This window comes from Petaurus breviceps, unplaced genomic scaffold, assembly GCF_028583685.1.
Source record: "Petaurus breviceps papuanus isolate PSGF00001 unplaced genomic scaffold, PetGlider_PUasm1.0 90317, whole genome shotgun sequence".
Lineage (NCBI taxonomy): Eukaryota > Metazoa > Chordata > Mammalia > Diprotodontia > Petauridae > Petaurus > Petaurus breviceps.
Genome location: NW_027187217.1, coordinates 727,406 through 749,401, shown reverse-complemented (window position 1 = coordinate 749,401; position 21,996 = coordinate 727,406). Strand labels below are relative to the sequence as shown.

Here is a 21,996-nt window from a genome sequence, read left to right as displayed (position 1 = left end):
TAGTCCAAGGCCCACCCCCCAGTCCAAGGCCCTGCCCCCCAGTCCAAGGTTCCTCCAGTCCAAGGCCCTGCACCCCTGGTCTAAGGACCTGTACCCCTAGCCCAAGGCCCTGCCCCCAGGACCAAGGCCCTCCCCTCCACCCCAGTCCAAGGCCCTGCTTTCCAAAGCAAGGAGAGGTGAGAGGTCCTTGGTAGTCTACATGTCATCTTCAGTGACCAGGCAGTAAAAGTCAGTACGGGCCCCATAGTTACGGGATCCCAGGTCAGAGACATCTATTTCATTCCGCTGGGTTTCCCCACCAGAAGCCTTAAGACTTGGCAGCTCAGTGATTGGGCTCATGCGTGGAGGAGGGAGGTCTTTAAAGATGGGTCCTCTGATACCTGTGGAAAGAGTCAAAGTCAAGGTGATCGCCCCACCCCAATTGCAGGCCCAGGGGGCCAGACCGGGGCAGATCCTCCATTCCCAAGGCAGCAGAGCGGAACAAGGGGTAGAAGGGAGGCAGGCTAGCATTCAGGACTCAGGAAAGTGGGTAGAGAAAGCTCAATGTGTATGATGTGTACGTGTGGGCAAGGGAGCACCTGGGTGGTCACCCGAGCTGGGCCTCTGTCACAATTGCCCCCAGGATGTCATGTGCTGGTCCCAGCAGCCTGCCAGCTAAGAGCCTGGAGCTCACCCCCGGGAGCCCCAGAGCTGGGACCCAACCCAGTCGGCCTCCCCAGGACTTCTGTTGTTCTAAGCTGAGGGCCCCCCAGGAGCGATTTCTGCGCCAAAGCCCTGCTATGGGACTCTTACCCAAATCTCCTTCAGGGTCAGGGTCAGGGTCTGGGTCTGGACCAGGCCGGCCCTCCAGGAAGCCACCGTGGAGGGTCAACATGGGATCCTTGTCCTCCTGAAGCTGAGTCTGGGGGTCACTCCCCAGGGCCCTGTAGTGCACCTTTCGTGGCAGGGCTAGATGCAGTTCCTTCCAAAAATCGGAGGAGGGTGTCTACAAGGTGACCAAAAGCTGTTACTCAATGCTGCTCAGGGAGTTCTGGCCTGGGAGCAGGGCACACCCTCTAGGTGGATATAAATGGGAGATTTTAGGCATCGACTATGAAAACCAGCCTCATGGAACAACAGCCCCCCTGTATACTCGGTGAATATACACCCACTGAACATGGAGGTCAGCGAGAAACAGTCCTCTTACTATACAGCCCAGCACCCTCAGCGGACCACAAAAGCCCACCCCCCATTCCTGCCATGGTTTTTTTCATTCCCAAAGGACTGTGGCATTTCTCTCCTACCATGTAGCCCCTCACCCCCAAAGGACCATGGCACCCCCTTCCCCTCCTACCACAGAGCCTGGCCTCCACAGCAGCAGGGTCACAATGTGTCGATGCTGCCGAAGCAGGCGGAGAGCAGGGTGTAAGGGATTGTGGGTCTGACTCTCAAATGTGATGAAGATCGGCCTTCGGGACAATTCAAGGAGCCTCCACAGGCCTTCCCTATACCAGCCAGAGTCAGGAGATTCTGAGTTCCAGACCCAGAAGACCATGTGACCACCAACACCCCCCCACTCACCCCCCCACTCACACACACACACACACACACACACACACACACACACACACAGTTTCCCCACTGTGGTACCTGAAATTGTGTCTGCACCAGGCCTGGCCCAGGAAGGTGTCTGAGAGAACCACAATAAGACGCCTGCACCGGCTCAGGTTCATGATCAGATCTGCCGAGGGCTCTGGAGGGGAGGACAACGAAAGAGAGCCTGTCAGAGCGATCCAAGGAGGGGAAGCCTGGGCAGCTTTGGAAGGAGAAGGCCAGAGAGTGCTTGCAGAAACATTCTGTCCTGAGGGTCAGGATGTGGAGGAGCCCATCAGCGAAGTCTCTGGGGGCCCTGAGGGGAATCTGTCGTAGCAGAGCTGCCATTGCAGCTTTATCTTGTCCTTCACCTGTACCTGAATTGGGGAGAACATCTCTGTCATCCAGGAGAAGCTTGTAGCCATGCCGATTCTCCAGCTGTGGTTTTAGGATGAAATTCACAAACTTCCTATCTTCTGGGGAGCTGGTGTAAGAGATGTAGGCATCATAGAGCTTCCCATCTGAGAATGAGAGGGAGGGAGAGAGGAGAGGGAAGAGGGGATGGAGGGAGGAGGGAAGGGAAAGAGAGAAGGAAGGAAGGAAGGAAGGAAGGAAGGAAGGAAGGAAGGAAGGAAGGAAGGAAGGAAGGAAGGAAGGAAGGAAGGAAGGAAGGAAGGGAGGGAGGGAGGGAGGGAGGGAGGAAGGGAGGCGGGAGGGAAAGGTGGGGGACAGGGAGAAATGGGGGAGGGGGAGAGAAATGAAACAAGCACCTATTAAATGTCTGCTACATGCATTATGCTAAGTGATTTACAAATATTGTCTTATTTGATCCTTGGAACAACTCTGGGATGTGAGTGCTGTTATTGTCCCCATTTCACAAATGAGAAAACTGAGGGAGAAAAAGGTGAAGTGGCTTGCCCAGGCTCACATAGCTAGGAAGACTCTGAGGCTGGATTTGAACTCAGGTCTTTCCGACTCCTTCCACTGAGTTGCCTTTCAGCAGAACATGGCAAGGAGCCATGGCCCGGCCCTGGTGCTGTCTATTTCCAGCACCCCGGCCCATGAGCACCAGCATCTGCTTTCTTTCTTTTTTTGCTCAGTAATTGTGTAGCTTAATATTTTCTGATTTTTTAAACATTTTCTGATTTTCTGAACTGTACATTCTCAGTGGCCTTTGAGGCCCACTGCTCCCCTGCTGTCCAGTGGCTGAAGAATGGTCATCTGCTTGGGAACTAGATCAAAGAGTGCTCACAGTTTTTTAGCTCTTTGGGCATAGTTCCAAATTGCTCTCCAGAATGGTTGGATCAGTTCACAACTCTACCAACAGTGCATTAGTGTCCCACATGCCCTCCAACATCTAAAATTTTCCTTTTTTGTCATATTGGCCACTCTGCTAGGTGTGAGGTGGTACCTCAGAGTTGTTTTATTTTGCATTTCTCTAATCAATAGTGATTTAGAGCATTTTTATAGGACTAGAGATAGCTATGATTTCTTTGTCTGAAAACTGCCTGTTCATAGCCTTTGACGATTTACCAATTGGGGAATGACTTGTATTTTTATAAATTTGACTCAGTTCTCTGTATATTTGACTAATGAGGCCTTTATCAGAGATACTTGTTGCAAAATTTCCCCCCAGCTTTCTGCTTTCCTTAAAATTTTGATTGCATTGTTTTTGTTTGTGCAATAACTTTTAAATTTTATATAACCAAAATGATCTGTTTTACATTTTGGTCTTAATTTGATCTTTAGTCTTCTTTGGTCTTAAATTCTTCCCTTATCCATTAATCTAACAGATAAACTACTCCCTGCTCTCCTCATTTGCTTATGGTGTCACCCTTTACGTCTAAATACCCACTTTGCCTTTATCTTGGTATGCAGTGTGAGAGGTTGATCTATACCTAGTCTGTGCCCTTGTGTTTGCCAGTTTTCTTAGCAGTTTTTGTCAAATAATGAGTTTTGTTCCAAAAGCTTGGATCTTCGGGTTTGTCATACACTAGATTACTATGGTCATTTGCTAACATGGAATTTGTCCCTAATCTATCTATTCCACTGATCTCCCACTCTACTTCATTTCTTAGCCAGGACCAGACTATCTTGATAATAACAGTATCTCTTTTCCTAAGGGGGAGTGTGGTCCCCACTGTGGCGTGATGTGGGATGGGCAGGACCTTGTCATGGCCCAGAGGGCCTGAGCTCCCCTTCCCCAGGGTTCTGAGCTGCTCACCATTCATCTCCACGTCCCCATATTTGTCCCGGTACCAAAGCAACACACGGAGACGACATTTCACATACAGCAGGGCCACCATAAGCAGGACAAGCAGGACCAGAAGAGAAGAAAGAACAGCCAGGATGTGACCAGCAGGGTCTGAGAAGGGGAGAAGGAGCCGTCCTGGAGCTGGGCACCTCCTGGGCAGTGGGGGGCATGTGGACCCCTGCCTGGCCCCCACCTATAGCCATACCTGTCCTCTGCAGTGTGAATGAGGTGCTAAGGTTCCGGAGGGAGCACATGTAGGTCCCATAGTCCTGGATACTTGTAAGATTGGTCCCCAGGACACTGGACAGGACCCCTTCAGATGCATTGGCCCCACCCCTGAGGAGAACCAAGGGAGGCCCCAGCCATACTCACTGCTCCTGCAGGGAGAAGGCTGAGCCTAGAGTTCTGAGTCCCTGGAATGGGGGCTACAGGTAAGACACACACTTTTGCCTGACCTAACGTTGAGCTAAACTCCCATAGTGGCTGGAGAGTTAGGGATGGGAGAGGGGTTTGGGTTCAGAAGCAGACCATTTTGGAGCACACAGGCCCCAGGCTGGTCTCAGGACACAATCCCTTAGGAGAAGGCTCTGTGTGGGGGATAGGGTTGGGAAGGGGAGGAAGGGAGAGAGGAAATGAGGGGTGAAGGGAGCTATGTGTGTCCCAGGCCATCACTTATCCCTACCTTCCAGTGTCCATACAATCCCTCCCCCCTCAACCTTCCTCATCGGTGTCCCAGGTAGTCACTAGCCTACTGAGGTTTACATTCCAACAAGTTACTCCCCCAATACTCCTCCCTCACCAACCCTCTTGGCCAAGAAGTCTCTCTTCTCCCCTCCCTTTATACACCCCCCTCAGACAGTGTCCAGGTTAGCCACTCCCCTACCCAACTTCTGGAGGGAAGGGGTGGGGGTTTGTGTCTGGGGTGGTATCCCTCTGCAACCTTGGAATCAGGGGTAGAGCTATGGAGCCCCCAGGGCCTGGGGTGGTCACTCCTCCCTAGCCCCAATCTCCCCCTCTGTAACCAGGCAGGCAGGTTCCCCATCCTGGGGGTGGGGGAGGTCTCTGTCACTGGCCTGCTTGTCCCTTAGGTCTGGGAGGGTGGGGAAGTGGTGCTCAGAGCTGCCTGTCTCTCTTTCCCTGGGCTTGGTCTCTAGGCACCAAAGCCTCAGAGCCATCCTTACCAGAAGACTTCCTGAATGTCATAAAGGCCATGGTTCCCAAGCAGATGACCATTCTTCAGCCACTGGACAGCAGGGGAGCAGTGGGCCTCAAAGGCCACTGAGAATGTACAGTTCAGAGTGACCTTGCTATCCAGGGCTGGCAGCAGAACCTGGTCCTTCAAGGGGGTCAGGATGGTAGGAGCCACATCACAGAGATCTGGGAGAAAAGCCAGCCATGCACACTGAGCCTCAGATGGACATGGCACAGTTGGCCTGTCTATCCAGGCTCCCCTCCTCCTTCCAGCCTGATAGCCCAGAAGGCAGTCACCTTGACCACCTGAACATGGGAAGTCTCCTGAGCCCCTAAGGCATCTGAGAAGTCCACAGATGCTCCAGCCCTTCAGGGTGGGTGTACAGGGACATGGGCAGATCCTGTGCTGGAGACTCTTGCCTTTCTTGGCCACTGGACTCTGTTACCACATCCGGGGAGCAGGGGTAGTCCTGAGCTCCATGCCCAGTAGAGGATAGAGGCTGGGCTGGTGGGAGAATGCTGCACATGTGTGCTGCTCCCTTTTCCTTTGCCATGAGACCAGACCCTCTGGAGCTCCCCATTCAGCTGCTTCTCTAGCCAACTGGCCATTGCTGCTGCTGCTGGGTACTCCTGTGATCCCAGGCTCTCCTGTTTCCCACTTGTTCTGAATCCCTGGGAGTCACTCACATGACCCACTTATGACACAATCATGACATTCCTGGAATCTCAGACCTGGACAGGAACTTAGACATCACTTGGTCCAACCCCCATATTTTACAGATGAGGTAACTGAGGACAGAGGGAGGAAGGAGCAAGCCTTGAGATCAAGAGTATGCATTGTACAGCAGTCATGATTCTTGGGGGGGGGGGAGGGTATGCAGTACTGGTTATGGGACAAAGGGAATTAGCCCTGTGGCTGGGGCAAGGATGGGAGCAGGAAACCCAAGACCTCCAGAGTGGGAGTCAGGACACCTGGGCCCTGGACCTGGCTTTGCTTCTGGCTTGCTATGTGGCTTTGGTTGAGTTACTGCCTCCCAAGCCTCAGTTTATCCATCTCAGCACAGGATTCCCTTGTCTGACAAATTTTGGGGGCTGTGGGAAGACTCTAGGTGCTTGGAAAGTGAGGTGGGTTGGGCATCTTCTCCACATCACCCAACCACAGCCTCTAGAGCTGAGTGGAAGTGGTTCTTCAGGACCTGGAGCCTCCTTTCTCCCCCTCCAGCTCAGAGTATTAGATGGCCCTCCAATTGACATTTAGCGCTATGGCATTCTCTGTGTACCAGGGCAGTGAGCTTTGTTCACCCCAGGGGAAGGGGTTAGTGCCCATGCCATGGAGGAGCATGGTGTGGGAGACATGGGGGTCAAGCCTCAAACCTGGCCCAGGCTATGAGGAAAAGAGCCATAAGTAGTTCCCTAGTTTTTCCCAGCAAGCCCTTCCAGGATTTTCCCCTACCTGCCATGGCTGGACCAGGAGGGCCTTTGCCTCTGGAACCTCTCTGTGAACTGCTCAGATGAAAAGTGAAGTCAGCTCTGCTCCCAACCAGGACTAGCGCAGGGGCAGACCCTGGGCTAGCTCAGCCAGAGGGCCTGCAGCAAAGCCTGAGCTCTGCTCTTTCCTGTCCTGTCTGATGTGGTTCCTGTGATCAACTTGTTCCAGGCCAGTCAGGGGCTACAGGCACTACACAGAATAAAAGCATTCAGTAAACAGGTGAGCACGGGACCTGTTAAAGGCTAACAGTTAAAGGGGCCCTCTCCCTCCTCCCCGTCCCACAGCCTGACCTCTGCACCTTTGTTTTCCTCTATCTCTTTCCCTCCCACCAGACAAAAGCTGCTATTTTTCACCCTAGGCGCAGGCTCAGTCTGGAGGAGGTTGGTCACCTGTCTTCGGCCGCTTTCTTCCAGATTCAGGTCCAGCCATTTGCTTGGTTTTAAAAACAAGCCCTTCCAAAGAGGCCAGCTTCTGCTGCCTGCCACTGTCTCTACAGGTGAGAGCCCCTGCCAACACGCCTATCACCCACCCGGAAGTGGCTATGGGCTTGTTTTGGTTCAGAAAAGCTCATGAACACACAATCACAAAAGAAGTCGAGCACATAGGGGTTGGGTTTTTTTTATCTGAATTTCTCCCTTGTAGCTTCCTGGCTCAGTGGTCACATCCTTTCCTCAACCTAAACCCCACCCAGACATTATTAACCCCATATCGTCACCTGGTAGCAACAAGCAGAGCCCAAGTAGGAAGAAAACTTCCAACATTTTAGCAAGTCTCCCCACAAAACATTATAGCAAACACCAAAACAAACATTGTGGCAAGTCCCTAAATGCTGTGGCAAGGCCCTAAATGTTATAGCAAGCCCCCAAAGAAACATTATAGCAAACACACAAACATTGTAGCAAGCCCCTGAGCTTGTAACATGCCCCCAAAGAAACATTATAGCAAACACACAAACATTGTAGCAAGCCCCTGAGCTTGTACCATGCCCCCAAAGAAACATTATAGCAAACATACAAACATTGTAGCAAGCTCCTAAGCTTATAACATGCCCCCAAAGAAACATTATAGCAAACACACATTGTGCAAGCCCCTGAGCTTGTAACAAGCCCCCAAAGAAACATTATAGCAAACACACAAACATTATAGCAAGCCCCTGAGCTTGTAACATGCCCCCAAAGAAATATTATAGCAAATGCCCAAACATTGTGGCAAGTCTCCAAAGAAACATTATCGCATATACCCAAATATTATTGCAGGTTCCCAAATGTTGTGGCAAGCTCCCAAATATTTTAGCAAGCCCTGAAACATAGTACAGCAAGCAAGCTTCGCAATGTTGTATTTGCCTTGAGTTTCCTTGAAACTTGGGCCTGGAAGGGGGCAGCCCCACTGACTATTCATGCTTGAAGAGTATCTCCTAAAGGTCTCCAAAAACACTTTGAAATAATCTGGGCACTGGAGAGCTCAGGCCTACAAGAAAGGGTGTTAGATTGTCAGGAGCAGACTGTTTGACTTCATTAAATACCAGGTCCCCAAGGATGGGAAACACCCAGCGCCACTGATCCTGAAGGAACCACAGGAAACACAGCCCAGCACTAGGTGCCAGGTGCCAGGGGCTGGGGGTGAGCCAGGCCAGTATCAGGCCACAGCCCAGACATAACAGTGAGATTACTCAGTTCCTCTCTACCCTTCTCAAAAACTAGGCACTGAGTCAAAGATGAATCCATCCATTCTTCCCTCTGCTTGGGCCAGGCCTGAGAAAATAGCTCCCTTGGCCGATTATAGACCCTAGGCCAGGCCCAGAAGTTGAGGGCTCTGATGCCTAGGACAGGGGGACTGAACAGTGATCAAAGGCTTTCCAGTTGGACCACAGCCCAGCAGCAACAAGGCCCAGCACCCACAAAAGTCTGCCTACCTTCTCTCTTTCCCTTCCCCACAATATTTCATCCTGGAAAACTACAGTTTTATCCTTCAATCCCATCCCTCAGACCTCCTAGGGAAGAGGAGGAAGTATCACAGAAGGAAAAGAATGGAGAGAGAGGAAAGAAAGATTCCTCACACCCCCAGCAAGGCCTTCCAGGGTGAATCAAAGGAGTCTTTGACCACCCAGGAGCCAGGCAAGGTAGCCCTGGCAGTTTCCTGTCCAGGCCCAGATCCAGTTCTATTCCCTGTTCCCTCTCCTCCTCACCCCCTCAATGCCCCTCCCCCAGTTGATTCCCTTCCTTTGGCATCAGGGCCAGGGAGGAGGAAAGCCTTCCTAACTGTAGGTGGGGAGGGGGAGGGGTTAGTCCCTTGGCTCTGGCAGGAAGCTGGGCAGGCAGGCCTGAGCTCAGTGACTAGCCCTTGGCCTAGGAAGTCCCCTCCCCCCAGGACCTGGCTGCCTATACCAGCCCTGCTGCCACGCTCCAGTCCCACCCTTCCCCATCCTCCCCCTGAGTCACCCAGGAGAGGGGTCCAGACCTGAGTCCTGCAGCCCGCCTCATTGCTCCCCCAGGTCCCTCTTTACTCAAGGCTTGGCCAGCCAAGTGGGCGGGCTGCCTCACCTGGACAGGTGCACTGCAGCTCAGGCAGGTGCAGCCCCGCCCTCCCTCCCTCCCTTCCTCCCTTCCTCCCTTCCTCCCTTCCTCTCTTCCTCCCTTCCTCCCTTCCTCCCTCTGGCCCCAGGAGGGGGAGGAGTAGAACTGGGACTGCCGAGGCCCCAGGCCGACTGACTCTAGAGGGCCCTAGGCAACGGGAACCTGGCCCCCACCCTCTGTTGAAGGAGAAGAGAGGTGAGGAAGGAGGGAAGGAGACCTGAACACTTGGCCTTCCACAGGGGCCCTTGGGGAGCAGGACCTGCCCACCTTCCAGGCTCTAAATCTCCTCCAAGATACCTCTGTTGGCACCTCATTGATGGGATGGGAGGCGACCCTACATTCAGAGCATGGAAGTGGGCAGGAAATGACAGGTTTGCTAACCATTCCTTTCCTGCCCCTCCCGCTTCCCCCTACCCCATGCTGCAGTCTCACCGTCTTCCCCCTGAGGTCCCATTTTCTCCAAACTTCCCTCTATCTTCTCAGGTCCTGACCATTCTCTCTGTCTCCAGATTGGGTTCACTCTTTTCCCTTACATCCCATGCCCGTCCCCCCATCAAATCATCTGTCAGATCTCAAATCTGCCTCAGAGTTAAGGTGTCCACACAACCACTGAAAGGAGAGTGCAGCCCTGTCTCTGTCACCTCCCCTCTCTAACTTCAGCAGCTCCCTACTACCCCCGGGACCAGATTCACCCTCCACTGCTTGGCATTTAAAGGCCTGCTCTCAAACTCCCTGACTAGTGTTATTACACATGCACTTGTGTGTAAACCAGCCTTGCTGTTCCTTCTACAGGGCATGAATTCCCCCCTCCATGTCACTGCACTGATCACTCATGCCTGGTGTAACTAGCCTGGGGCCATGGCCATGAGAGGCAGCAACATGCACTCCCTCCTTAGGCCTTCCTCTTAAAGCTCCTGGTGGTTGTCGAAAGGCCCAGCTCCCCCTACATCCTCTCACATCATTTTGTGCAGATCTGTGTTCATAAGTGTTACTTCCCCAGGTTAGCCTGTAAGCTCTGGGAGGATCTTGTATCCCCAGTATCTGTAATCAATGTGCAAACCTCCCTCTCTCAGGGAATCTCTGAGCCCAAGAGAGCCTCAGGGCCATCCAGGAATCCCCTCCACAAGTATCTCTGACAAGTGGAACCCCCAGGGAGGTCAGGAGTCTGCCACTGCCCCAGATAGCCTCTCCAGGCCAGACCAGGCCAGCCCTCACCTTATCGGCCTGCCTAAAGTGGCACCTCAGCTCATTCTGCCCGCTAGGACGAAGCCAAACCAGGCTGATCTCTTCCACACAACAGCCTTTTCAACACATTCTCATGCCCAATCTCAGTCTTCTCTTCCCAGGCTAAACAGTCCCCATTCCTAGAGACTGCTTGATGGTACCAGAGGCCTGAAGTCAGGAAGATCAGGCTTCAAAACTGACCTCAGACACTTCCTAGCTGGGTGAGCCTGAGAGGGTCACTTCTCTGCCTCACTTTTTCCTTCTATAAAATGGGAACAGTAATAATAGTAACTGCCACCTATGGTGGTTGTGAGGACCAAATGCCATACTCTCTGGAAAGTGCTTTATGAAGATGTGTTCATACTGGTCATTATTCTGGTTTTAAGCTTGCTCCTTATGGGAAGGCTTTCCTGTCCTGGCAGAGGCCGCCTCCCCTCAGAGTGGCTGCCTCCTTTCAGGCGTGGCTCCCCCTAGGGTCCTACCGAAGCCACAGCTCAGTGTAGCTGCAAAGGGCTCTCTTCATTGGTGGAGACTGAGGGGTGGAGGGACGGGGCCTGGTCTGGCTTGTGGCTTCCAGCTCCAGGTGCACTTTAGGTCTTAGCTCAGGGTCAGCACAGGGCACCTCTTAAGGCCTCCACTTAGAACAGGCTTCCTGGCTGCACTCATGTGGCACCTTGCCCTCCCCACTAAACTGTAAGCTCCCAGAGGGCAGGCACTCTTTCATATTCATGATCTTCCCAAGGCCCCTGACCCTGCCATTCTCTCACTCAAGAAGCCTTGGTGGCTCCCTATACCTCTAGAAGAAACAACTCTTGGCCCCCCAAGCCAATGGCCATCTGTCTCAGCTGACTGTTCCAGCTCTGTTCCCTCAGCACCTTCCTCACTCACCTGCTATTTCCTAAACTGGACATTTGTGACCCCTAACCCTGTCTTCAGCCCAGGGCACAGGCTTCCAGGTCCCATGCCAGGGATAGTTCCTTCAGGTTCCCCCCTCTTTTCTGAGAACCCCCATGAGTTTCCCAAGGGCAGGGACTCTGTCCTCCTTTCGTCCCTCCCCCTAGGCTCAGCACCACACAGCAGGTATTCAATAGAAGTTTGAACTTCATGGGGGACCGCCCATGAATTGTCCTAAGATAGTGGGGGGTGGGGTGAGGAGGCTCATTGGAAAAAGGTTCCTGGCCCTCTATCAGCCTCTGGGAGGAGAGTGGAGAGGAACACTTGCAACAGCCAAGAGCTGTGGACCCACCTTCCCCTGGACTCTGTGGACTTGTGGGAGAGGGTGACCCCATCTGGGGGGAGGGGAAGTGTTTTGTATGGCCTGGCCTTACCCTACCACTCTAGTAAATACATTCCTAAAGGCTAATTGAGTCCAATTGGCTGACTGGCACTGACTGATAATCAGTGAGAAAACATAGCAGGCAGGGGCTCATGAGTTATGGTGCTGGGAGCCAACTCCTTGGAGAGGAGAAGCTGGTCCTGCTCTGGGAACCCAACCTGCTACTAACAATGGCTCTTTCTGGGTCCCAGAGATCACACTTGGAACCACACTTTAAAAAGTCATCTCTTTATCCTTCTGAGGAGAGGGCAGCCCAGAGGCTTGGGTCTGAAGCAATGTGTGGAAGGGTAGAAAGCCCATTCTGATGCTCTTGCTCCAGGCTCCAGTTGGCCAGGGACCAGGCTGAGGGGCTGAGATCTTGTTCACAAAGGAAGGAGGGATGGATTGTCTCTCCATCCAATCTTCTAGTACTCCAGGTACAGAGAGGATTCAAGAGGAGATCACAGGAAGCCTAGGGGCTCAGGGGTCACACAGCATCCAGGCTGTTCAGAGGCCACTTTGGGCCACTTTAGGCACTTCTGAGCCTTCTTCCAGCCTCCCTACACATCAGTGACCCTGGAGCTGAGGCTGGAGAGATGGAAGAGAGGGAGGAGGAGGAATCAGATTGGAGACCACCCCCCCCCACTCAACTATTCTGCTTAGGTCTAGTATCTCCTTCAAAGGAGGGAAGGAAGCCCCAGGGAGCATTCTCAGAATTGGGCACCCTCCCCCCCCACTCCCAGAGGGAAGGCAAGTACACCCTTGGGAGGGACCAGAGGGTGAGGTTGGGAGCAACCCTCCCCCTTAGGGCACCCCAGGGGAGGGCCCAGAGTGGGGGGTCTGGAAGCCCCCTCTCATACCGTAGTTTCTCTCGCAGATTCTCAAATTTTTCCTCAAGGGCTTTGTTTTTCACAGACTGAGGGACATCAGGGACAAACCAGGCAGCAATGAGCTTACCGCACAATGCCACATGCTGAGGGGGAGGAGGAGCTTGTGAGGGAAGTCTGAGGCCCAGCAGCATTTCCTCACTGCTACGCCACACCCCCACTCCCGGAAGAGCTGGACCTCACCTCAAAGAGGATGACAAAGACCAGCCTGGAGGCCAGGAGGAACCAGAACTCACTGGAGTAGCTGTAATCCACCTTGTTCCGGTAATCCCGGTACCTGGGAGTGAGGAAGGGGACTGTGCATCTAGCTAAGTGCTCCTCTCCAATCAAGGCTGGGGTCCCTGATTCACCCATCATTCTCACCTCCTCAGGGCATCCTCACCCCCTCAGCCCATCCTCATCTCCTCACAGCATCCTCACCTCCTCACACCATCCACGCCTCCTCATGGCATCCTCACCTCCTCACGGCATCCACACCTCCTTAGGGCATCCACACTTCCTCATGGCATCCGCACCTCCTCATCCCACTCTCACCTCCTTATACCTCCACAAAGATGCTCACTCTTAGTACTTTCTCTACCCTCCAGCCCCTTCCGCTTTGGGAAGAGCAGGCACTCAGTCCCTGGGTCCCTGGCCTTGGTGCTGATTCTCAATGAAGTCACCCCCTTCACTACTGATCTCTGGTTCACAAGGCTCCTAGAGCTCTCCGAGTGGGACATGGGCCACGATGAGGAAGCTGCAGTTCGGATGGGCAGAGGATTGGCTCACAGCCACATGCTAGAGGCTGGAATGGAGCTCAGGCCTCTCCTGACGTCAAACCTAGCTCTCCTCCTATGAGACCAGTCTGGATCTCCCTCTCCCTACCCTCCCACCCCATCAGTCCCTGGGCCTCCAGAAAGGAGCAGAGCTAAAGAGAGGGGACTGGAGACCAGGAATGCTGGGCAGCCTGCGCACCTGCACTCAGTCACACTCTCTGTTCCTTGGCTTGGAACTTGATCCTTGTAGTCCTTGGTGTGGAAAATGGAAAGACTGTGGTTGACATATCCAGTCAGACAGCTGCAGAGCAGGAAGGAGGAGATGTGACTGTGCCCTGGTCTGTCCTAGGAAAAGGGCAAACCAGGCTCCCCCATTCCCTCTTCCAGGCCAGATATGGTGACAGCAAGTGCAATGCTAGCACAGTGTGAAGGGGGCTCTCCTGAGCAAGGAGCACCTGCCAAGGGCCCCAGAACACCTGGGCTCTGGGGATGTCCTCACCATCTCCTGGGAAGGGGACACAGAAGTCATGGGGCCGAGACTGCCTTAGTTTCCCCCTGTGGCCTCTAAGGCCCCTTTGAGTTCAGTCTGTGAGCCTAGGAGTCTATGATTCTCCCTCCCTGCACCTGAGCCAAGCCTCCCTCCCCACCTGACCCCTACACAGGGCTTCCCCAGTCAGGGAGCAGGACCAGGGCCATGGGAAAGGTTTGGGGAACAGAGGCGGCCTGCCTCTGCCCAGATCCTGCTCACTCATCTGTGACATTGCTTCCTCGGTTGCATGGCCCATAGTGGTACTTGTACATGAGACGGGGAATGAATTCAGATGTGAAAGCGATGACCATGCCATTGGCAATGACTGCCAGCAACCCAATGGCCTCGAGCACCTGCAGCCAGGTCCCTGGAAGGTTGGGAGAGGGCAGTTTAGGGGAAAGTCAAGGGATCCTTTGGGGCCACTCAGAGGAGGTCAGGGGTAGGAAGTCCAAGGCAGACCAGAAGCTGAGGTCAGGGCCCAGGGTGGCTTCTCTGTTCTCTCTTCCTCACCCTGCTCCTGTTACCACCTATCTGAGGGCAGATTCTGAGCCTCTTCTGCCTCAGTCTCCCCCACACCAAGTCCAAAGGAGCCAAGCAGCCGGCCCGGCACTGCCATCTCAGGTCCTCACCAATGTCATTTGCCTTCCGAGGTACCAAGCGTCGCTGTAGTCTCACCATCTTGATGGCATCCAGACGTATCTCAATGAGGTTGCTAAAAAACGCCAAGAGTGGAGCCAGGGGGAAGGCGGCCACAAAGATGGTGGTGAAGCCATACTGGATCACTACAGCCCGCCGGGACACAGAGATGCTGGTTACCTCTATCTCAGCCCCACCCTCTCCCAGGGCCCACACCAAAGGTGCGGCTTTACCCCTCCCCTGGCCCCATACCCTGACGTACTCATTTCCATGAACTCATCAAACAAACTGAAAACATTAACTTCATTCAGGGAATAGTTTTTCAGCCATTCCTCCAGGCTTGGATCAGGAAGACTCCTTCCCTGCGGCCACTCTCTTAGCTTCTGGATTCGGTATGTCAGCCACCTGGGGCAGGGTCAGATATTGGGGAGGAGGGAGGGGCGGGAGTTGAAGAGATGGTAAAGGAAGGGTCAAGTATCAGAGTACTAGGGGAAGAGGCAGCTGGCCAGACTGGGCACTGAGGTCAGAGGTGAGGGCGTAGCTGGGCACTGATGTCAGAGATGAGGAGGCAGGGGAGGGGGCAGCTGGACACTGAGGTCAGAGGGGAGGGGGCAGCTGGGCACTGAGGTCAGAGGTGAGGGGGCAGGGGAGGGGGTAGCTGGGCACTGAGGTCAGAGGTGAGAGGGCAGGGGAGGGGGCAGCTGGGCACTGAGGTCAGAGGGGAAGGACAGCCAGGAGGGCTGAGGGGGAGGGTCCAAGGGAGAGGGAAGCCAGGCAAGGCAGGAGGGGGCCCCAGAAGTGCTCCCTTACGGGCTCAGGTACTCCACACAGTTGCTGAGAGTCTGTTTCAGACCCATGATGACGGCCATTTGCATGAACAAGTCCATCATACAGCCGCTGGGATGGCACTGGGCAGGGCAGAGGGGGCAGCTCTTACTCTCTGATCCGGCTTAGGCCTGGCTCCCTGCCCCCGCTGCCCCGCCCCTACCCCACTCTCAGGCTACAGCCTTTTCCAGTGGTCCCCAGGCTGTCCTTCTCTCCCCTGGCCCCAGCCCCTGGCCAGGGCTGTCTGATGCTTCCCATTCTCCCCATCTCCCATCTGCCTGTGCCCCTCCCCTCAAACTCAACACAAGCTTTGGACCAGGGAACCCTCCTTGCTTACAAGGCCTCCAGAGCCCAAGTAAAGGCAAGCCGAGGGCAGGCACCAGGGTCTTTTCTCTCTCTCCTAGGCGGGCCTCACTGGCACCACATGGACACAGTGTTATGCACTTGGAGGTGAAGGATGAAAAGGAAGCCATTGGGCTCCCAAACTCACCTCTTCCAGCCTCCACTGACCACCAATTCGGACTTGGTTTCCTGGGTGCCCATTTATCCTGGAGAAGAGAAAAAGGAGATCACAGAGAGGGGCAGAAAAGGGAGTGGCACTCAGGAGGGAGCCCCCAAGCTCTCAGAGCTTGCCTATGGAGGTGGTAGCTGGTCCCAGGAATGTCAAAGGAGCAGTGGAGGCCAGGAGAGGGTGGAGGCAGGCCCCCAGGCTACAAGGAGAGCTGCCTGCCAGGGACCTCGGGTTCAGTCATCCCCATATGTCCTTGACCTTACCTGCCTAGGAAGAAGGCAGTGTAGATGAGAGATGAGAAATGGGTAAAGAACTGGAAGATGAAGAACTTGACCATGAAGTTGCTTTCTCTCTCTGAGAATGTCCGAGGTTTCTCTGGGAGGAAGAAGCAGGAACCCCAAGGGGAGGCTGGAGGAGGCTGCCTGGGCCCCCAGCAGAAAGGCTGAGCCAAAGCAGCCTTCGGCCATGACACTAGTGCCTGACCAGGGAGTTCCTGTGACCAAAGTCAACTGTGGCCAGCCAGGATCCCCAGCCCCACATGCCCAGGGGCCTCAAGGCATGACTGGATTCCCCAGAGCCCCAATATCAGGGAGTCCCCCAAATACTTCTGCTACCAGCATAGCCTATCCCCCCAGTTCCTGGAGGCCACTTTCAACTGTCCACCCTCTCTAGCACCCATGATCTCACCTACTTACCAAAGTCACAAAGCTTCAAAGCCACCTTCCTGTTCACCTGGGGGAGGGACAGGGTCTGAGCTTATCCTGGGCCTCAGGGAGCCAAGTCCCCCAGCCCCAAAACCAAGGGAAGCATACAGGAGGGAGGCCCTCCTTGGTGAATCCCTGATATGGGGGAGTGGGCACAGGGGGCTGTATTTCCCCTTAGCCCTTTGTATCTGGATGGTCAGTGTAGCCCTGGGCAGGGTGGGTCATCTCTGCCCATCTCCTCAACCCACCCTCTGTGACTAAAGAGGGGGATGGGTTATCCCTCCCTTTCCCCCATCCTCCATGTACCCCTGGGGGCTCCAGTCACCTTAGTCATGACCACAATGATCATGTAATGCACCAGGGCTCCCGTAACCACCACTGCCGTGGTCAGCTGCTGCTCCAGGAAGGGCAAAGCTGAGTGGCTGAAGAGGAAGGTAGCCATGACCCGATAGAGAACCAGGACATGGGCCATGCCAATCAGCAAGCAGATCTGGGGGCATGAGTGGCAGAATGAGTGCCCAGGGCTGTGTGTGACCCACACAGGGGCATGTCCCCACCTCCAGGGGGCCTGGGGGCTCCTGCCAGTCAGTCCCTCCCCACCCCACATCCCCCATGCCCCCGCCCGCCTCTGCAGAGCAGCGGTACCATGACCAGGGAGAAGAGAAGGATGACGCTGCTGTGCAGATAGGAATGCTGGTGCTTCCGTAGTTGGTAGGCAGGGTTGTTGATCAGCTCCATAGCGAGTTCCTCCTGGGGGCACAGGGGACACCTATGGGCTGTAGAGCACAGTCCCTGCCAGGCCAATGTGGGCACGGGACAGACAGAGCAGGGTGAGCCCATACCTGGTCCTCGTCCCACCCATAGAGGTTCCAGCCAGAGGCAGTCTGTGCCCGTTCCCGCTTCCACAGCTCCAGAAACACAGTGGCTAGCCATGAGACAGGGACATGAGTGTGGGAGAAGGGGTAAGCATCCTCCCCTCATCCTCCATCCTTGATCTCACACACTCACCCCACAGTGCCATGAAGAAGGCAAAGAATACCGTGCCCTCGTTGTCAAAGAGGTGTGTGAGCTGCAGAACAGATGAGTGACTGGGGGGCGGTGCAGGTTGCCCAGGGCCCAGGGCTCTGGGACCCAGGTGGCTGCTGGACGCTGGGTCCTGCTCCTGCTCTCAGTTTCATTATTCATGAAATGGGCACACTGGTGCCCAGGGGAGAGGACCCAACCAGTACCTTGGCAAAGGTGCAGGTCTCTGATAGTCTCCAATATTTGCGCTGATGGTCTTGGAGCGGGCACATAATGGTTTCATTGGCCTCACAGATCTCTTTGCTGGGGGTGGGGAGGGGAAGAGGGAGCAATGAAGGGACCTCACTGAACCCCTGATCTTTCTCACCTTGTCTGCCCCCCACCCAGATTCAGCACGCCTTCTCCCACCTGATCTGGCTGGCATGAAAGAGGGAGAAGCCACTGAGGAAGACAAGAAGGCCAGCGACAGCCGCAGGTACCAGCATCACAGTGTACCAGCCCAGCCAAGCAAAGTACAAGGCAACCTTTTCCCCAAAGTAGTTTCTGTGGGGAGCACAGCAGAAGACTCATACCAGGTCTTGGGCCCAGATCCCAGAGGTATCAGTGTGTAGGTTTGCCCTGTAGGTCTTCCCACGGTGGGGGTGTGGGGGCCATGGACCAGATGAGTGGGATTCCTGGGGGCTACAGTCCCTGATTTTGCTAATAAGCATACTAAGGAAGAAATCCTGGGTTCCCTAAACCATGGGCCCCCAAAGGGATCCCTAATAATTCCCAAATTGAGCCCCCCACTGACCAGGGGTCCTCAGCTCCTCACTGATTGGAAGCCCCAAACTGAGCCCCTACAGATTGGGATGCCCAAACTGAGCCCCCCACTGACCAGGGGCCCTCAAAGTGAGCTCCCCCCAATGACCATAGTACCTAATCTTATTAATGGGCTGCCTGTAGAAGATGTCTCTCCACCGGGCCCAGTTATTCTGGAGAAATTCTTCCCTCTGGGCACAGGAGTGGGTAAGAACCAAGCCCCAGATCCCCTCACCTCCATCCCTCAGCTTCCCCATCCCAGGACCTTCACTCTTTCATACACATACCCCAGGGCCTCCCTTGCCCCATCTAGGTGGGACCTTCCCAAGACACAGGCCCCTGCCTCTCTCTCCCCTCCTGCTCTGACCATGACTGCCCCACTCCTACCTCATGGAGAGGAAACTTGGTCTCAAACACGTGGTCTTTCTTCAGATCATCAAACTTCTCTAGGAGAGACGAGTCAGGGTCACAGGGTTCCCATGTCCATATCTCCCCCCCAGCACAAGCCATGGCCTGGAACTTCCTCCCCTCTCTAGGCTCCCAAAGAGACCTCAGGGACCCTAGACATTCTTTTCACTTTGAAGGGGGCATCGTACCCCTGCACAGAAATGGAGCCATCCATGTCCTCCTTCCCCCAGGAGTAGTCCCAGCTCCCCTGACCCTAAGAATGCCCAGCTCTCAGTCCATTCACACGTCCCTCTCCAGAGACACCAAGAGCAGCCCAAACCCCTCTCAAGCCCTGCAGGTGGGACCAGGACTTCCTACATCATTGTGACTTGGTCCTGCCAAACTTCCTCAGAACTGTACTGTAGCCAGGTCTGGGAGAGAGAGGCCTGAGGCAGAGATCCAAGCTGGAGGTCTATCCGGGACCAGTGTAAGAGGCCGCAGCAGAGAGACAGGAAACTGGGGCATCTCCTTACCACCATCCACCTCCTTATTCCTCAGGATGAAGTTAACGATGCGAATTCTAAAACAGATAGGAACTCTCAGCCTAAGGGATCCTCCAAAGGGCCCATGGGAGGAAGTCTGACATTTCCCACATTTCAGATAGAAGCAGGGAAGACATTAAACCACAGGAAAGGACCAGGGAGGAGGCTTTCAAGTCTGCCCAGTCTGGGAACTCTGGGGGGGCAGGGCCCTTGTCTGCTCCCTTCCTCTGCCCCCTCTACTGTGCCCCTGCACAGAGCCAAAGTTTGGGTCCCCACCCTGAGGGCTCCCAATATCCGCTTCTGTCCTTTTCCCGCACTGACCTCCCGAAAAAGGTCCCCTTCTACTCCCCCCACCCCCAGCACTGCTAGGCTGTGGGAGAGGTACTCAGGTGAGCTAACCGAGTAGTGGTAGTGGGAACAGGCCCCACAGGCAGGGTGCCAGAGAGGGAGCAGCTGGTGTCCTTTAGCAATTCCATGTACTGGCTGAAGAGCCTGCTGTGAGCTCTGATTCCACAGAACAACTTTCTTTTGTCTTCTGCTTCCTGAGAGGTGGGGGCAAAGAGATTACATGACCTGGTCGACAGCCAGGGACCACCAGGGAGGGCCCCTCCTCCACTCCCTCCCTAGTGACACCCCAAATCCGCCCACTGCCTTGGTTTGAGGAGACTCTGCGAGGGGCAGAGTCTCAGCCTCTCCCCCACCCAGGCCCTCGCCAAGGCCTCTGGGGGCCAGGAGCCCCACCTTGATAGTGAAACCTGTCTTTTCCAGTTCAGCCAGGAATCTCTGCCGACGATAGGCCCGGTTGGGGTTTGCCTTCTGAAGATCTGACACAAGGACGAAGTCCCAGGTTTCTGTGGGCTGGAGGAGGAAGGAGGAAAGGGACCTTACTCTGTACAGGTGCCCTGCTCGGCACTTTACAAAAAAACCACCTCATTGGAGATGGGGAGAGACAGAATGGGGTAAACTATCTCTTATAGAAGAGGCAAGGGAAGATGGTACAATGGAGGGGAAGAATAGGGAGGCAAAAGGGAATGGGTCAACCTTATTCTCATTGAATTTGACTCGGGGAGGGAATGACATACACACTAAATAGGGCATCTCACCCTACAGGAGAGTAGGGGGGAAGGAGATGAGAGGGGAGATGATGGAAGGGAGGGCAGGCTTGGGGGGAGGGAAGTTGGAAGCACCCACTTTTGAAAAGGGATGGGATCAAAGTAGAGAATAGAACAAGTGGGAGGTGGGATAGGAGGGAGGGAAATATAGTCAGTCTTTCACAATATATCCACTATGGAAATGTACAATCTATACTGAATTGCTTATCTTCCCAGTAAGGGTGGGTGACAAAGGAGGAAGGGAATGAATCTGGAATTCAAAGTTTTAAAATCAAATGTTTAAATATATATATGCTATTATTAATACTATTTTACATGTAATTGGGAAATAAGATATACAGGCACTGGGGCATAGAGATCCCCCATGCCCTACTGGAAAAGTCAAAGGGGGTATGGGAGAAGATATGGGGAGAGAGCAGATTGGAGGAGGGGATATCCTCTGGGATTGCTATTTTGGGGGGTGGATAGGAGGAAAAAGGGGGAAAATTTTGTAACTCAAAATCTGGCAGAAATGAATGATGTGAACCAGAAGTTAATAAAGCATTTAAAAAAAAAGAAAAAGAAAAAAACCACCTCATTGGATGCTCACAACAGCCCTGAGAAGGAGATGCTATTCTGATCCCCATTTTACAGGTGAGGAAACCAAGGCAGACAGCAATTAAGTGACTTGCCCAGGGTCATACAGTTAGTAAGTGTCTGAGGCTGGATTTGAACTCAAGTTTTCCTCACTCCTGACCCAGGGCGCTGTCCACTCGATGTTCCACAACTCAGGGAACCTCAGAGAACCACAGAGCCCAAACCCCACATTTTACAAGTGAGGAAACATTTGGAAACACACAAAGAGGTTGACGGCCCAGGATGATGCAGTCAGCATTCATTGGAGGTGGGTTTTGAACCGGAACCTTCCTGCCCTCATGGCCAGTGCTCTCCCCAGTCCCCCCTGCCACAAGCTTATTCTATATCCCTGGCCTACTCTGGACTTCATGGAGTCCCCTTGGGCCTCAGGGTGGGGAGGGGGCCTGCGCCAGCCACTGCATCTGGCAGCTCAGCACTTGCCTGGCAACGTCCAAGTTCCATCAGTGGAAAACTGTCTGTCTCTGGAACAATCTGAAATTCATCCTCAGTGCCCTTGGGGGAGAGAGAGAGAGAAAGACAGAGAGAGAGAGACAGAGACAAAGAGACAGAGAGAGACAGAGAGACAGAGAGACAGACAAAGTCATTACATCTGAATGTACTTATCAGTTTGAAGCATTGGCCTTCAGAGTGAGCCAGACACACAGTGACCTATCACACAGGCCAGCCAGCCACCATCACCAGGCACTTACAAGACTCCAAGGGCATGCTAGGCATGGCTTGAGGCATTGGGGTCACAAAAAGAAAAAGCAACTTCATGTCTCCCAGGGCAAGGTCTTACCCTCCACAGATTTTGTAAGTGTGGACACTATGTGGATGCACGTCCGTGCATGCCGCTGTGGGGGTGTATGAGTATGGACACTGGATGCATGTGTGTGTGTGCCTCTGTGTGTGTGGACACTCGATGCATATGTGTGCATGCCTCTGTGTGTGTGGGGGGGAACACTGGATGTGTGTGCGTACGTGCCTCTGTGTGTGTGATTACATGCCTCTGTGTGTGTGTATGAGTGTGGACACTGGACTGTGTGTGCAT

The 21,996-nt window shown here is 54.1% G+C and overlaps 2 protein-coding genes across 10 annotated transcripts in view; both read right to left on the bottom strand.

Moving 5' to 3' along the window:
- Positions 1-80: 80 nt before the first annotated feature.
- SIGIRR (single Ig and TIR domain containing) lies at positions 81-9,079 on the bottom strand. 2 transcript variants are annotated; one of them, XM_069107956.1, is made up of 10 exons: positions 8,964-9,079; positions 6,471-6,695; positions 5,008-5,203; positions 4,032-4,162; positions 3,797-3,937; positions 1,950-2,093; positions 1,630-1,732; positions 1,334-1,484; positions 793-985; positions 81-380 (listed from the first exon to the last, which is right to left on the bottom strand). In XM_069107956.1, the coding sequence occupies exons 2-10, from the start codon at positions 6,475-6,477 to the stop codon at positions 196-198; spliced, it is 1,251 nt and encodes a 416-aa protein (XP_068964057.1). In that variant the 5' UTR covers positions 6,478-6,695; positions 8,964-9,079; the 3' UTR covers positions 81-195. The 2 variants fall into 2 exon arrangements, with proteins under 2 accessions (XP_068964057.1, XP_068964056.1); XM_069107955.1 differs by lacking the exon at positions 8,964-9,079 and adding an exon at positions 6,896-8,911.
- Positions 9,080-11,851: 2,772 nt separating this feature from the next.
- Positions 11,852-21,996, bottom strand: part of ANO9 (anoctamin 9) — a 165,435-nt gene continuing 155,290 nt past the window's right edge. For 5 of the 8 annotated variants that reach the window (XM_069107939.1, XM_069107937.1, XM_069107936.1 and 2 more), the window contains 23 exons: positions 21,387-21,458; positions 19,960-20,076; positions 19,618-19,760; positions 19,210-19,256; positions 18,677-18,735; positions 18,407-18,480; positions 17,897-18,031; positions 17,695-17,791; positions 17,474-17,534; positions 17,308-17,390; positions 17,111-17,215; positions 16,791-16,955; positions 16,457-16,493; positions 16,025-16,136; positions 15,741-15,798; positions 15,236-15,333; positions 14,688-14,830; positions 14,419-14,571; positions 14,009-14,156; positions 13,460-13,561; positions 12,689-12,782; positions 12,479-12,591; positions 11,852-12,206 (listed from right to left, as the gene is read on the bottom strand). In XM_069107939.1, coding sequence (XP_068964040.1) covers positions 12,179-12,206; positions 12,479-12,591; positions 12,689-12,782; positions 13,460-13,561; positions 14,009-14,156; positions 14,419-14,571; positions 14,688-14,830; positions 15,236-15,333; positions 15,741-15,798; positions 16,025-16,136; positions 16,457-16,493; positions 16,791-16,955; positions 17,111-17,215; positions 17,308-17,390; positions 17,474-17,534; positions 17,695-17,791; positions 17,897-18,031; positions 18,407-18,480; positions 18,677-18,735; positions 19,210-19,256; positions 19,618-19,760; positions 19,960-20,076; positions 21,387-21,407 — 2,193 coding nt within the window. In that variant the 5' untranslated portion in view covers positions 21,408-21,458 and the 3' untranslated portion in view covers positions 11,852-12,178. Of the gene's footprint in view, positions 12,207-12,478; positions 12,592-12,688; positions 12,783-13,459; positions 13,562-14,008; positions 14,157-14,418; positions 14,572-14,687; positions 14,831-15,235; positions 15,334-15,740; positions 15,799-16,024; positions 16,137-16,456; positions 16,494-16,790; positions 16,956-17,110; positions 17,216-17,307; positions 17,391-17,473; positions 17,535-17,694; positions 17,792-17,896; positions 18,032-18,406; positions 18,481-18,676; positions 18,736-19,209; positions 19,257-19,617; positions 19,761-19,959; positions 20,077-21,386; positions 21,459-21,996 lie in introns of those variants that run through there. The other 3 variants (XM_069107942.1, XM_069107941.1, XM_069107943.1) reach the window with 3 other exon arrangements.

Excerpts from the sequence above, each read along its gene's own strand:
- SIGIRR (XM_069107956.1), bottom strand. Across the intron at positions 3,938-4,031 it reads ATTCACACTGCAGAGGACAG|ACCCTGCTGGTCACATCCTG; the intron begins GTATGGCTATAG and ends TCCCCTTCTCAG. Across the intron at positions 381-792 it reads TGACCCTGAAGGAGATTTGG|GTATCAGAGGACCCATCTTT; the intron begins GTAAGAGTCCCA and ends CTCTTTCCACAG.